We start from the raw sequence: 15,762 nt of genomic DNA, 5'->3' as shown, positions 1-15,762 counted from the left end.
ATTTACAGAGAGATAATCAATAATGCTACAAACCCTGACAGGGTGTTCTGAACTAATTCGGTCACTTTTCCATATGCAACAGTGCCACCTCTGTTTTAAGCGGTTATAAATGTAAAAAGCATAGCCTATACAAAATAGACTCATGAAGTGAAAACATTTTAGATTTTTATGGCATTAGATGCATCCGAGTTAATCTATAACGTCTTTCTCATTCTGGATGGCCTGGATTCAGCTACAACAAACGCTGACATTTAGGTTTAAAACTTAAACATGCCGAAGCAAAGCCAGTTTCAGCCCCACCTCTACAGTTTCCAGCTTTCAGCACAGATTAAACAGTGCCTGTAGCACATTATCTAAAGTAAACCTCTAACTGCCATATATCTCTCTGGATGAATCACACAACAACACATCCGGCTCATATTTCACACCAAAAAAACAAACACACACCAAAAAAAAAAACCAAACCTATATAATAAACACAGAAACCATATATTGTTGCAACACCCCCCCCCCCCCCCCCCCCCCATTTTATTTTTTGTAAAAAGTATAGGCTCACTAGTGACCTAAGGTAATAGTATAAGTATTGTTTTCTGCAAAACAATAATTGAATCTCTGATGACTCAATAAGTGCAATTCAGCTTTATTCCTCAATATGACAATGATACACAATGATGGCGTGACGTTTAACTCATAATTACCACAGGCATAAAACAAAAGAATAGCCTACACAAGTATCATCAGATTTACTGCAGAGCTGTACGAAATCAAATATTAGTGTCGCTGTCACTTGATGGTGAAGAAGCTGTCAGCTATCAAAATATTGATTTTGATATTGGTTCTGATTGCAATTTTGGTGGTTAGAGATTCTCTGTGATAGATCTAGATCCGGGTCACTGAATATGTAATAATGACTGGTTAAACATTAATGCATTTAAGGGTTAAACATTGTTGGTCACATTACAACACTACAATACACAATACAGAAATAAATAATAAATAAATACATTTTAAATAAAATGTAAACATAATATATATATATATATATATATATATATATATATATATATATTATATATATATTATATATATATATAACATATACAGATTTTATGAGCTACACTCCTCTAGAACGTCAAAAATGGATTTGAACTTTTTTGAGGATAGCGACAATGTAACCATCCGATGTGAGTCAAATATCCCTGTGTATTATTCAAATTAAATAAAAGTGTTGGAACATTTATTGTCAGAACAAATGAATCATCTTGGCAGTTATGAGGCATAACTGAACGAACACTCATGTGTGAGAGTGAGAGGGCTACTGTACCCGCTCTTGCTCGACAGTTTGCTGACGGCTGAGCATTAGCAGCATTAGCTGATCAGCTCTCCCTCAGGCAGTGGCCCACTGTTCAAACACACAGATATTTGGCACTCTTTCAGCCAACAGGCTCAGTCACATACTTCAGCTAAAAAACACCTTAAAATGTCATCAGGTCGGTCCATATCGCATCACATTTTTTTGTATAAGGCCGCAAAAAAAATCTTTATCCCAGTTGCACTTCAAAGTACTCAGACACCTTTTGGAGTGCACAGACTGTAACCAGACATATTAGGGAAGTGAATGTGGCCGACCGGGAAAAAAATTGGCAAGCTTTGACTCTGTCTCCTGAGGCTTTGATGTTTGTTAAAGAGGAGACTTGGGGGGGAAAAGGCCTTTGTCATTGAGCTAGTCAATACTGGAAGGAAGCATCAAGAAAAAAAAAACATGTTTATATACACTACAAGTCAAGAGATTTAAAGCACCTACTTAATATTTATTATAAATATTATAACATTTCAGGTTTAATGAGATCAAAGTGGTTTAAAGACTTTAAAAACATACGTTTCATTTTAAATGTATTATTTATTTTAAATTAATTTACTTAATTCATCATTTCGGGGCGGCCAATGTTAAATGTGTCCAAACTTTTGAATGAGATTTAAAAAAAAAAAAGAAAAATATAAAATTAAATTAAAAATGATGCTCCAAATGTACATAAGCTCTGGAATCGGCTATAAGGACAAAATAGATATTGTTAAAAAAAAATCGAAAGCTGTTGAAATAAAATTCAGAATAAAATAAGTAGCAACCTTAAAATGCGATGATTTAAAAGCAATGATTACATTCATTTTTATATTTAAACCATTGGCAGTAACTTCAGTCAGCATTTCGAAAATACCAACATCAGTCTCTAATTGAAGTTGTGACTTGTCTTTGAAACCTCTGTGTGGTTAAAGGTAATAAGGAAATTCCAACCTAAAATAGAGTAAATGTATTTGTTGTGACCCACTGAGAAACAATGTACTGAGTTCCGAGTAAGAAAGGGAGGAGGTCTGGCAAAGAAAGCAAATAACAAAACACCTTTCAACACACAACCGACGTGGCTTGGTATGATGCACTGACGGCTTTACACAACAAAACCGTGAACCAGTCAGCAGATTGAAACCAGTCCATACACTCACAAAAAGCTTCTTTTGCAGTATTCATACAGGCCTTTGAGTTTGTTCTTTTGGGTGAATCTTAAAATTGAAAGGTCAAACCGCCTGGAACATCATGGAAAGTTCATGTGAAAATGAACAAGTGAATAAATTACCCTATATTTACTATAATGAACGGTCCTGGTGTCACTGTAAAATGATTAGTCATTGCAGATTAATGTTTGTTACATAATTGTTCGTCAAACTGCTTTGCTTCTAAAACCATTTTCTTTTTCACCTGCCATAAGTTAAAGTATAGACCTGTTACTATCATGATCATGTATTTTGTGCTGAAGATTAATGCCATAAATATCATAATATTATTTTAAATAGGCCAATACCATTTACTTTAATGTTATGAAATAATATAATATAATATAATATACTATAATGTAGTTTTATTAAACCCACAAACCTTCATTTCGTATAAATATCTTTGCACACTTCATAACAGTGTCTCTTTCTTTCTTTATATTCTTTATTCTTTCACCGGAAAAGAAAACACAACATTGCACATTTAATGGCATTGCTTTAAGCACTTTAGAATTCCCTTATTTGAATGGCAAAATGCAATTGAATTTTAAACTGTACAATTGTTACAGTTAGCTCAAATAACTGAGATTAGATCGAATAACAACAAGATGATGATTAATAATCGTGACAGTTTAAAGGGCTATTCAGTCTAGTTATTTTATAATGCAGATTCTCTGAAAACTTTCCAATAGGGAACTGCTTTTTTATGGGGCTCCACCAATAGCGTGAGATTGGGGCGGGACTATCTGTTGGTCTGACCAATGGAAAAGGGAAAATCATAATTTTTAAAATTCTGTTTGGTGACACTAAAGGTAACGTTAGAGAAATTACACACTTCGGCTTTAATCTTGGTTAACACTATTTTAATTGCAGGTTATGGCAATAATAACGAGTAGCAAAATATTCTTAAAAAGTGTTACTGTTGGGATGGGTCGAGATGCTTTCAAGGGTGAACTTAATCTTCAGCCACTACGTTCTGATGACCATTTTAGTTTCCAGCAGGCGGAGGCTCAAACAAACATGGCCTGATGCCTGGGACAAAATATTATTCATCCTCATGCAAACTCACATTCAGGTCTGAAATATCCACTTTTCATGATCCATTCCATTACTTACTGCAATGGATAAAAATCTGATTTTTCTATTTTTCCCTTTAGATTTATACCTGTATGCAACCCATTTTACTTCTGTAACTTGACGTATTTTAGAGAGAAATATAACAGGAAAAAATAAAGTACAACGGACTTCAATTTATCCATGAAAATACAATTACATTCATCCATTAAATGCATTTCAAAACATCCATTATCCATTGTATTGATTGGATCATTATCCAGAAGCCCATGTGGCCACAGTGATTTCAGCAGAAAACAAAAATCACTTCAGGGGAAGAGCAATTATTTACTTTGATTACAGATTATGAAGAAATTCAGTTCTTTGGAATTCAATTGTTCACAATAAAAGCAGGAAACCGAATTAGAAAGTAAATAGGGTCAAATCTGATGTCATGCTAACTCAAATCGTTTTATCAATAGAGAACGGCCGAGCTGATCCTGGGAAATTACAAGTCCCCTCACATAATAGGCTGTGAAAAACTTTTCATAACAGGAACATTTTCTCAAGGAAATGCACAGAATACACAGAATACCTAACAGTATAATGAGCTTTTAGCGATCATATTTATGTGGTTAGATTTTACCACAACATTCACAACATAAAGTCCCTTCAAGTAAGTTACCGGTTAGAGGTTTGCCGTAACACTACACACATCTTCATCTCTTTGACTTTAAGAATGGTTAATGATGTGGGCCGTAGCTGAAACAAGACCATGAGGGTAAAGTTACTCTCGAACAGACAGCAAAGCAGGTCAGCAGTTTAAAGCATGCAAATCCAGTCCACCCTGCACACTTCTGTTGGAAACTAGACCTACTTAGACATCTCAAACCGACTCAACTCTTGAAACTGATGGTTCCATGAAGAACCTGTAACATCTATGGAACATTTCCAATCCACAACCAACAGGTTATTTATAGTGGGAAAAGATTCTTTAGATCTTTAACTGTTTTCTGAAAGGTTCTTTGGGGAACTAAAAATGCTTTCAATCCAAGGTTTTGATGCTTTTAACTATATTAAAAAAGAAAATTAAAACTTGCATTTGGAGCCTACAAGCTAGATGAGCCGACAAACCTCAAAACAGTCTCGCCAAAAAAGCATTTAGCTATAGAGGCACTCAAAACACACACACACACACACACACACACACACACACACACACACACACACACACACACACACACACACACACACACACACACACACACACACACACACACACAAACACAAACACACACACACAAACTGACACCGTTATAATCACACCCTATAATTATATAAAACTGCCATTAAATGACATTTAATGTGGTCTAATGGTTTACAATAACACGGAAAGATGATCTACAGCAGGTGAGAGGTGAGCTGTATTCATATAACCTGATGGCAGGTGATTACATTTACGGCGGTTACGATGAGAACGTGGATTGTAAACACTAATTGTTTCTATAGAATATCATGCGGAAAACTGCACTATACTCTTCAGTATGTGTTATGTGTTAAGAATGTGGATGTTCTGGTCAAGCAAGGACTTTCACTTACTACACAGCGCTGATGATGTTGCTTGCCAAACCACAAGACACTGAAAATAATAACTTCTTACTGAAAACAGTATATTATTAGTAACATATTCTATTATTTAAATATAGTATTTAAAATTAAACTAAATAAAAACTATAGTAAAGTAACCCTTTCAAAAAGCAGTTACTAAAGAAATTATATATGCACTAATAAGAAATATAGCGGAGAGTTTTCTACCAAAAACATGAAGGATGTCATTTAGGGTGATAGTATCAGACAGGCTCAAAGGGTTAGTTTGCCCAAAAATTTTAATTATCCCATAATTTACTCACCCTCAAGCCATCCTAAGACTGTGTTCTTTCAGCCAAACACAATCAGAGCTATATTAAAACATATTCTGGCCCTTCCAAACTTTATAATGGAAGTGAATAGAGTTTTTGAAGGTCCAAAAAGCACATCCATCCATCATAAAAGTAATCCATATGACTCCACGGGGTTAATAAAGGCCTTCTGAAGCACAGCTGTGCATTTTTGTAAGAAAAATATCCATATTCATAACTTTGTAGCCTAATAATCCCTGTCTTCCGGAAATGGCCGTACGTGAGACAAGATCCAGCGGAATAGTGACAGAGAAGAAAAATAAGAAGTCAATGCTTTTGCGTTGCAAATGTCAACAGTTCCTCTGAGAAACTTTGCGTTCTCTCGCAGATTTTTTGCCTTTAGGGGCTTTGTACATTCACACCAAGGACTATAAATATAATAATAAAGAGTACACACCACAGTTATAACAATAACGGCACAGAGAAATATCCTTTTTGGAAAGATTTTATCCAGCTGCCAATCAGAATCCACCAGAATCCATCCTCGAGCATTTAAAGTGACAAAGAAGCACGCGCATAGAATAAACAGAACAATATCATCCACTTGTGTGTATGCTAATATAGGATAGTTATCTGAACGGGCCTTTAAGCATCAATTTACACTGAAAGCAACTAATAAAAAATCAATGAAAAACAGACATCTGAAGAAAATATGGCAATGTGGTTGTTACTAGGCAGCAGTTCTGGGTGGTTGCTAGGGTGTTGCTAGGATGTCCTGGGTGGTTGGGTGTTCTGGGTGGTTGATGCCAGCCACAAAATAACAAGGATTCCGATTAGGATGATAGTATTAATCTTAAAAATAGTTTTGCACTTAATGCAACTAATGAAAAGCAGTTTTCTGAAATTCTGTAAACACTAAAGAAACATTTTTTGAACGAAACAATTCACTGAACTGTGTCACGTTACTTTCCATGACTGAAAAGAGTAGTTAGCATCACTACCATTTTTTGCCAGTAACTGATTTAAACTGTAAGAATTTAAAAACATTTTTGCCTTTTTAAAATACATACTAGAATGCTGTTTGTTACTACGCGTACAAAATCTGGTTTGAAAAAAAGAGGAACATACACTTTATTGATTTATGGTAGTCTTTGGTAACACTGTTGGAAAAGTTATGCAAGTCACATGTAACAGATTACATGTAAAGATCTGCAGTTATAAAAGTAAGTTACACACTCCCCATGTTAATAGATCACATTTTATAAGATTTGATTTTCATATGTACATAAAAATGCAAACAACACATAAAAAAGTCACTGGAAGGCACTACCAAGACAAAAAGGTGAGCAAAGAATAATAAATGTTTACAATGAAAAACTATTATGCACCAACTACATTGCTAAGAATGCACTAGTATGTTTAAGGCCTTTTCAAGTCAGAATAGACAGTTATTGGCTTGTGTAGCAAATGTTAACACTTTACCTGTAATCATGTCTAAACATATTCAACTGGAAAATGCTAAGGATCCGCTCCTATCGATCTCATATTTATGTTTACGTGTTGTGGATATGAATGCAAAATCTGACCTTGGATCAGCTCTACTTTAATAGCTTTTGTACCTTTACTCTAGATCACGGGTTTCTCAACCACTTCTTCTCTGTATGAAGGTATCTGGTGATCAGAGATGATTCTGAATCAGATCTACAAGGACACTTTAACATCTGAAAAGTGAATCTTCTTTTCAAGCTCACCTATTCACAGTATCTCCTACTTGTCGGATAAAAAGCTTGTAGATTAAGATTGAATTGGAGGTTATCTATAGATTTGAGTCAAAGATGCATATATTAAGTGACAACAGATCCATCAAACGCTATATGGCATTCAATGTAGGCTGTTTCAAAGACTTCTAAACACTAATTAGCAAAAGTATCAAAAGGTGGAAAAGCTTACCTGTTTTAATAAAATAATAATAATGTAAATCATGTTTTCCTTGCAATTAGCTTCTATTGCATCAGAGACCACTGTGAGATGCAGTGAGTCTATACTATAGGCTTCACTGAAGTAATACAGTACTTTATTGTTAAGCAGCTAATTGCAAAATTACCCAAAGTGCATTTTAGAGTCTCTAAATGCATGTCTTAAGTGACAAAAGAATCACATTTTAGTAAAAACACAAGAACATTTGGAAGACTACACGTGTAACCTCCTGAATGATGCTATCCAAGGGTAATACTTAGTGTCAGACAGAGTGGCTACATTTAAATCAACACCATCTGCTTTGCCAGCTAAAGCGGCGGATAGAAAAACATCAAGAGTACAAAAATGCCCTATGAAGCAATGGTTCATGTACACTAGGTTTTATATACAGCACAAACACTAAAAGTACAATGTACTGGTACAAAATACTAACACTGCCTTCAAATCATGTAAGAATGCTCATATTTACATCAAGAGCACCACAACAACGTCATAATCATCATTCGGGAAACTTTTCTTTAAGCTCAGACTGTCCGAATTAGGGGCATGTAAATTAAAGAATCAGGGGAAAAAAACTTGGTATTGAATTTGAACTTGGATATATATTTATATTTATATATATATATATATATATATATATATATATATATATATATATATAAATATTCTTTCATTCATTGGTCCTATACGACCTTCTAGGGTCAAATATATACACATACATACACACATATATATGAATATGAATATAAATATATATACACACATATACATATGTATGCAATACGTGTATACATATATGTGTGTGTGTACATACATTTATATGCATTTACAGAGCAGAAGACAAATTCTGAGTTTGTTATAATTGGCCTTCATGTCACTTTAATTAAAAAAAAAAATATGTGTATAAATGTGTGTGTAAATGTATATTAAATTAATAATATACATAAGTGAATATCATTTTTTTATGTAAACATGCAATTAATTTATCCTTCATGCTGTTATGCTGTTGCACTAGCACTACAGATTCTTGTCTTCAAGAAAGATATGAAATTCCCCTATTGCATACAGTTTATTATGACCAAAATCACTTCATGTCGCGATTACAATATATAGGAACTTCCCAGAAAAACTTGAAAGCAGCATTAGCACAAAGTACTTAATTTTCATTCAAAATACAAATTCACTCAAAACACACATTTCGCCTTTCACTCCTGGCTGATTTTTTTAGTCTTGTGTACAAAATGAGCAACAATCTCACTCCAAGAAAGAATGATCAATCAGGCCCAGCATTAATGAGGCATGTTGTTCTTTAGCTCAAAGCGACTATATACCTGCTTGGATTTGTTCAACTTGTTGTAATGGTTGACAAGGTCCAATTTGCTGTGACCTAACGTCATGCGTTTCTCGTCCCGCCGATATATCCCTTTCTCTGGGGCAATCCAGTCCGCTGGCATGGGTCCTGGTGGAGGAGGAACTTGCTTACTCTCTGGTTCGTTCTGAGAAAGATCTGGCCCGCCAAACGGAGAAGAATGAGAAGGCTTCTTCTGGAGGACGTGAGGGTCCTTTGTGCTGAACAAATCAGTGAACTTACTGAGGAAAGGGGCAGGGAGTCGATGTTTTGGGGAAATCCTGTTGTCGGTTGGAGATTGTTGAGTTGGTGATGGAGGTTTTGGAGAACTGTAGAGACCTAAAGACTGGATTTTGGATGTCTGTCCAGCAATGTTTGTGCGTAGGTATTCTGCGGCTCCAACTTTGGCCCATTCCACTCCAGCGGACTGAACTAAGGAAGGGCGTTCAACCGTCGGACTTTGGCGGTTGTCGTTAGGAGAACCTCTTCCTTTGTTGGATCCCGGTGGCATTTGAGTGACCCCTTTCCTGTCAGGAGTCTTTTGCAAGTTGTCCGGGTTCTTCTTGTCATGCGTGACTTTGTAAACATGTTTCATGCCTGGAGGAGCAGCTTTGATGCTGGAAACGCTACCACTGGACTGGCTACTGGAGTTCTCAGAATACACTCGCTCCTTACTGCCGTAGTCTGCAAGGACGTCCAAGCCCAAGGTTGGGGCCGGCATGTTGTAAGAGTAACCGGGCAGGTCGTCTTCATCTGGATTGTGGAAACGGTCTATTATTTGGGAATCTGCATACATACAGCGGAATTCCCGATCAAAGCAGTCCGTAACTTGGCCGGAGAAGTGCATTAGCATGTTGCTATGGACCTGAGCGGAAAGCCATGTAAAACTAGAGAGGGAAAAGAGCATAAGAGTATAACCTGAAATTGTTCTTGGAACAAATGCACATTTTATAGAAAATTAGACTATAAAACAAACGTGCCACCAACACAAAGGGATTCATTCATGAGACATGAGCAGAACAAATTTCCATAAAGTTGTTAAGAAAATAATTTTTCGCATAAATTGTTTTTGCACGGAATGCTTTTGTAATTCACACAGAAACTTGTTCTGCTTGGGTTTCATAAATGAGGTCCAAAGATTCTATCCAGCCTGGGTGAAAAGGTTACAATCGAATCCTCAATTACAGTTTTATGGATGGTTCTGTTGACTTATGCTAACAAGTGTTTAACTGCGTTCAAGCTAACCATCTGTTTGTGGCATTACTCAAATGTCTTGCATGACACTGAAATAAAAGAACATGTGATAAGCATTACATTAGATCATCGCAGTCTTTTCCGGTCACAAAAGACAGCATGCATACAATCTCTGTTAATTATTTATCCGTCACAAAAGTTCTAAAACTTCTAAATCGTTAGTATCACAGAACTATGTTTGCAAGCAATTTCCCTTTAAACTGTATGCACTTATATTCAAACAAAACTCCCCGTTGGCTATTATATGGGCAAAGCCTTTAACATGAGTGTGGCCTCACCCACTATCCACACTAATAACACTCAAAGGCCGCTATCAGTCGCACCAACCCTGACATAACAAGACAACTCCTTCACAAACTCATTCCTCCTAATAATTCCTAATCATCATAACTGAGGAGCAGATTAGCCATTTAGACATCATCCATGCAAGACTGAAATTGCTTGTCGGGTCTCAGCTCCCAAATGTTTTTTAAAAACAACTTTGTAATTCATCAGTTTCACTAAACGAAAATCCACCAAGTTAGCCACTGAGGCTAGGAAGCTGATGGCTAATGCCAATGCTAACACTGTGCCGGAGAAATGCAGAATCATCATGTTTTCATTGCTAAGCTGCTCAGGCACATGAGGTGCACGTCCTGTCATCTCCCTACCAAAATGCTGCCATGGCTTAAATGCTTTACATAATACAGAGTGATATGACTGAAATGAGATAAGCCTGGACTGATGGGTATTTCAACTTGAATAATTCAATGCAACTGAATTCCTCCTGAGAAAGATTTCGAGTTGCTTCTTGCATCGTTGGCTTTCAAAACTCGTGCTGTGACATGATGTTCATGCATGTTAGCGTAGCATGCCGCACACTGACATGTGCTGGTTTATCAGCTTATAAAGATTTTTGCTGTTAATTATTGTATCTTATATCAAATCACTGGTACAGCCCTTTATAGATTATGTGGTATTATTTTACCACTGTCATCAAAGAAACATTTAAAAAATGTTCTTAAAGTGCCATCATTTAAAGGATTTACAGTAGTAAATAAATATCACTGTAGCAATTATGATATTTGGTTAAAATTATGATTATATAATGCATTTTTTAAAACCGTATTGCTTGGACAAACAACACATATGACGTGATTAACATACCTATAGGATCCAGCTATGACTTCCTCACAGTCAATGATCATGAATTTCTCTTGAACCTGACCTGTGAATTTCTTCCCACTTTTGGTGCAGTACGTGTCTCCACATACACTTCTTATACGCATATTCTGAAAAAAAAGCAGCATTACACAAATGTTAACTAATCAGTTGATTAAAAAACATGGGTATATTTTGTATAAAATTTGAATTGGATTTCTGGTTCACCTACACTGCCGTTCAAAAGCTTCGGATCAGAAATATTTTTATAAAAATGTTTTTAATGCTTAGAAGGTTGCATTTATTTGATCAAAAATAGTGTAAAAACAGTAATATTGTGTAATATTAATAATTTCTTATTATTGTCAATGTTGAAAACAGTAACGTACATTTTTTTTCAGGATTCTTTGATGAATAGAAAGTTCAAAAGAACAGAATTGATCTGAAATAGAAAGCTTTTGTAACATTATACACTACTATTAAAAAGTTTGGGGTCAGTAAGATTATTTTTAAAAAAAAAATAGAAATTAATACTTTTATTCAGCAAGAATTCAATTAAGTTGATCAAAAGTGACAGTAAAGACATTTATAATGTTACAAACGTTTTCCATTTCAAATAAATGCTGTTTTTTTTAACTTTCTATTTATCAAAGAATCCTGAAAAAAATCTATACAACTGTTTTCAACATTGACAATAATCTGAAATGTTTCTTGAGCAGCAAATCATCATATTACAATGATTTCTGAAGAATCATGTGACACTGAAGACTGGAGTAATGATGCTGAATTCAGCTTTGATCACTGGAATAAATTACATTTTACAATATATTCATAGAATAGAAAACAGTTATTTTAAATTGTAATAATGTTTTACAATATTCCGTTTGAACAGTAGTGTATATTATTAATAATAAATGAATAAAGTTGACTAAAAGAGGTTTTGTTTTGACAAAAATGCTTTGAAACAACAAAATATTTAGCTTTTTATCGGAATGACCTAATGGACTTAAGACAACTTACATAAGACTTATGTTATTCTGTTGACTGACAGATGTATTCCTAAAACTGAGAACACCCATCTCATTGAAAACCTCTTATTATGTGCAGGGATAAGAACTCATGAGCTGCGCCACACAAAATGCATTTTCTATGAGCGCGTCAGTGTTTGACTTACACTCAAGTGTGAATTCTGGATGTCTAGTTCAGAGCACATGCTCAAGAAATGGGAGAGATTCTTCTCGTCCAGTAGAACATATACAGGAATCCTGCGCTTGTTGGAGGCCTCCACTAAATCACAGAACAGGTCCACGTCTGTAAAAATATCCATGACTACTGCGATAACCTGTGTTGCACAGAAAAGTTGATGGTAGGACATGCATTACAATAAACTACATCACTGATCTTGAGGTGTGATAACAATTTTAATGATAATGATCAAGCCATTTTAGCAGTCAAGTTGCTAATAATGTTTAATGTAACAATGTTTATGCAATTAGAAATTCTCCAGTAGTTTAATTTAAAGCATTTAAAACATTTGGACATTTAAAGGAATAGTACACCCAAAAATGACTTCCATAGTATTTGTTTCCTACTGGAAGTCAATGGCAACCGTCGACTATTTGATTATACCAACATTCTTCAAAATATCTTCTTTTGTGTTCAACAGAAGAAACAAAACTCATACCAGTTTGGAACAACATAAGGGTGAGTAGATGACAGAATTTTCATTTTTGGGTGAACTATGGCTTTAAGTCACACTTATACATGTCGGAATGTTGCCTCCATTAGATAAAGAAAACATCAAACTAAATGTGTTAAAAAATACTTTTTGGGGGTCAGAGTCGGTCTAATTATTCCTTAGGCACATTATGAGGTACGTAAAATTTGAAAAAATTCCAAATGAAAAATATCTGAAAGCTGATTTTAAAAGTATCATGTTTACGTGTGACGTCACAAACAAATAAATGCAAGTTTCATGGAGAACATATTGTAAACCACAAGTATGGAAATGGCGTTAGAACAATGTTTTTTTTAGCTTTTTCTATGGTTGCCTATACGAGGGTTTAAGTTGTCCTTACCTTCTTGGCTTTACTAATAAGTGATCGAATGAGATCTTTGACATTTTGCGACTTGTCCCTCTGAAAGTATATCTTCGCCTCAGTAGGTCCACATCGGTTGGAAAGCTCTGGCCAGCCCAGCTCCAATATTGGAGGCTCATCGTCGGACATCATGGGGAAATAAGTCCCTGAAGTGAGCTCGGACACCGTGTCCCCTTCCTCCATGTCCACTCCATTAGTCCCGCTGTCCGCGCCGCTACTCTTGTCCACATTTTCGGTGATATAACGTATTTCCAGCGAGGACAGAAAGCTCAGTTCTCTTTCGTCATGCAAGACTTTTTTATACTCCTTCTCACCCTGTTCCAGCAGCGCGTCGGTGGCGAGCCGCGCGGCTTCATTGTGGCTGAGCTCGAGTGTTGATCCGTGTCTCCAGGGGTTCTTCACATCCTCCACTCTGGTGGCGAGCTTCCCTTTACGCGCATGATTCGTGGTCGGACGCAGAGCCTCGGAACTCATCATTTCCACGACTTATGTTTCTCCAAGTAATCTGGGGTTCACAAAAGTTAAAGCAAGCATTCGGTTATTAAAACTGGTGTATTCCAAAGCTGACCTTGTTTTATGTCATGGTAGTTGGAGTGCGTTATTCCCAGAGGCCTCCCCGCGTATTGTTGTGAGCTACTGGGAAACTCAACGCTGCGCTCCACCTGCGCGCTCACCTGCGGCTGCCTTGTCCAATCAGATGCTCCTCCTCCTCTGACGTCATGTGGAAAGAAAACTATGGCAGGCCGTATTTACAATATATTCGGTTCCTGAAATATTTGGTTCCAATGGCTGGAGCTACCATGATTATTCACGAGACCATAGCGTGGGCGGGGCGATACAAGCTAGTGAAACATGTACCAATACAAGATAGTGAAACATGTGCTGCGTCCCAATTCGCACACTATCCGTCCTAAATAGTTTTCGAAAATAGAACTAGTAGCCTACGTCCCAAATCGTAGTATGTTGAAATGAGTGTTCCAAAGAGACCCGGATGGTCTACTATATCCGGTCAGAATCCGAAGTGCAGATCGATGCACACTCTAACGGCTGATATTGCCCACAACCCATCACGCTTGGACGAGGATTCGGTTAGAACTACAAACACGAGTGAAAAGTGTTAAAAAACTACAGACAGGGAGGACGCGCGAGTCCGGCGGTTGTGTAGAGAGGTTTAGATAAAGGGGTTTAAGTGATTAATTATCAGTATCTAACCTGACGAAAATTTATTTATTCAATGTTGGCTACGTTATATTGCATTTGCAGCAGCATTGTGAACTTTTGTAAAGATACGTTTAGCCATTAAATTTTACATGCATCATTACATTCAAATTGCAAACACATGAGGAGAGTGAGAGTCTCTGCATGAAAGACCCACGACTGGCAGATGAACGAGCTACTACATTTCTCTTAGAAACGGTAAGAAATTATATTAGATTGAATGGAGGATTTTAACTGTGACGAGATGATTGACAGCCACGGTGATGCACGCGACAGAGCTGTCCGTTAAAGATGACGAAGTAGTAGGCCTATGTCCAAAAGCTTGCCAACTCTTTTGCTACACACTCAAAAGTATGTACTTTTTCTTCACAAAAAGAGTACATACTTTTAGGGCGTAGTATAAGTAGGCGAATTGGGACGCAGCAAGAAATTATGGAGCTTACAACGCCTAGTTTTACTATTAATATCCTCATCTGCATATCATTTGCATATGATTATTCATCCACGTGATAACATGTTTAACGGCACAAGACATTAGGAAAATATGAAATGCGGATGTGCTGTCACATTAGTTACATTAATAAAAAAATAATTTAGTAGCCTTTCCTTGCCTTGTTTTTGAATAAATAAATCAAATTGAGGAAAAACTCTCTGAAATGTATTTTACACTATCTTTTCCACTGGCCAAAGAGCATTTTTAATTGATTTATATTTTTAATGGAAACAGATAGATCTTGTTGTGCATTATTTGCACAAAACTATTTTCTCAGACAAACTGCTATTATCATGATAAGCAATTATCTCTGTAGTTAAAACATTAAAACACAGCATGCCAGAGGAAAAGTGTTCGAAAGCATTGCATCCACAACAAATATTTCTATTTATTAAATTTATAAATTATATAAAAAATGTTGTAACTTCTCAGTAATGATTTCATGTAATTTAAGTGTTTCACTCCATTAATCAGAATGGCATATTTAATCTAAATGTTTACATCAGAAGTAAAACATAGTTTAAATCATTCTTTTATTTATTTAAACTACTATTGTGAACACGGACTGTATTTATGATTAGGACTTGTAATGAAGATTTACGGCTATATATGCGTCAGTTTCACTAAAAGGCCCAACGCGCTCGCTGGCGCGGACATTTAAGAAGGGATGGATGTTTGCTTCATGTGATAGGCTTGGTGAGTGAAAATATATTTGTATTATCTTTCTGTATATGT

General features: G+C 36.0%; 1 protein-coding gene across 1 annotated transcript; it reads right to left on the bottom strand.

The window, feature by feature from the left end:
• Window positions 1–6,604: 6,604 nt before the first annotated feature.
• Window positions 6,605–14,062, bottom strand: fam83c (family with sequence similarity 83 member C). Its single transcript, XM_077197858.1, has 5 exons — window positions 13,991–14,062; window positions 13,296–13,821; window positions 12,392–12,559; window positions 11,224–11,348; window positions 6,605–9,710 (listed from the first exon to the last, which is right to left on the bottom strand). Exons 2-5 carry the CDS (start codon window positions 13,791–13,793, stop codon window positions 8,765–8,767), a joined length of 1,737 nt encoding a protein of 578 aa, XP_077053973.1. The 5' UTR covers window positions 13,794–13,821; window positions 13,991–14,062; the 3' UTR covers window positions 6,605–8,764.
• Window positions 14,063–15,762: the final 1,700 nt, after the last annotated feature.

Source organism: Siphateles boraxobius, unplaced genomic scaffold (genome assembly GCF_051911475.1).
Source record: "Siphateles boraxobius isolate OS27281-9 unplaced genomic scaffold, OSU_SipBor_1 41, whole genome shotgun sequence".
NCBI classification, from domain to species: Eukaryota; Metazoa; Chordata; class Actinopteri; order Cypriniformes; family Leuciscidae; genus Siphateles; species Siphateles boraxobius.
Note: the sequence above shows the minus strand (reverse complement) of the source record. Positions and strands in the feature narration are given on the sequence as shown.

Excerpts from the sequence above, each read along its gene's own strand:
- fam83c (XM_077197858.1), bottom strand. The coding sequence starts at position 13,793 with ATGATGAGTTCCGAGGCTCTGCGTCCGACCACGAATCATGCGCGTAAA. Across the intron at positions 12,560-13,295 it reads TTATTAGTAAAGCCAAGAAG|GTTATCGCAGTAGTCATGGA; the intron begins GTAAGGACAACT and ends TGTGCAACACAG. Across the intron at positions 9,711-11,223 it reads GTCATAGCTGGATCCTATAG|TTTTACATGGCTTTCCGCTC; the intron begins GTATGTTAATCA and ends TTCCCTCTCTAG.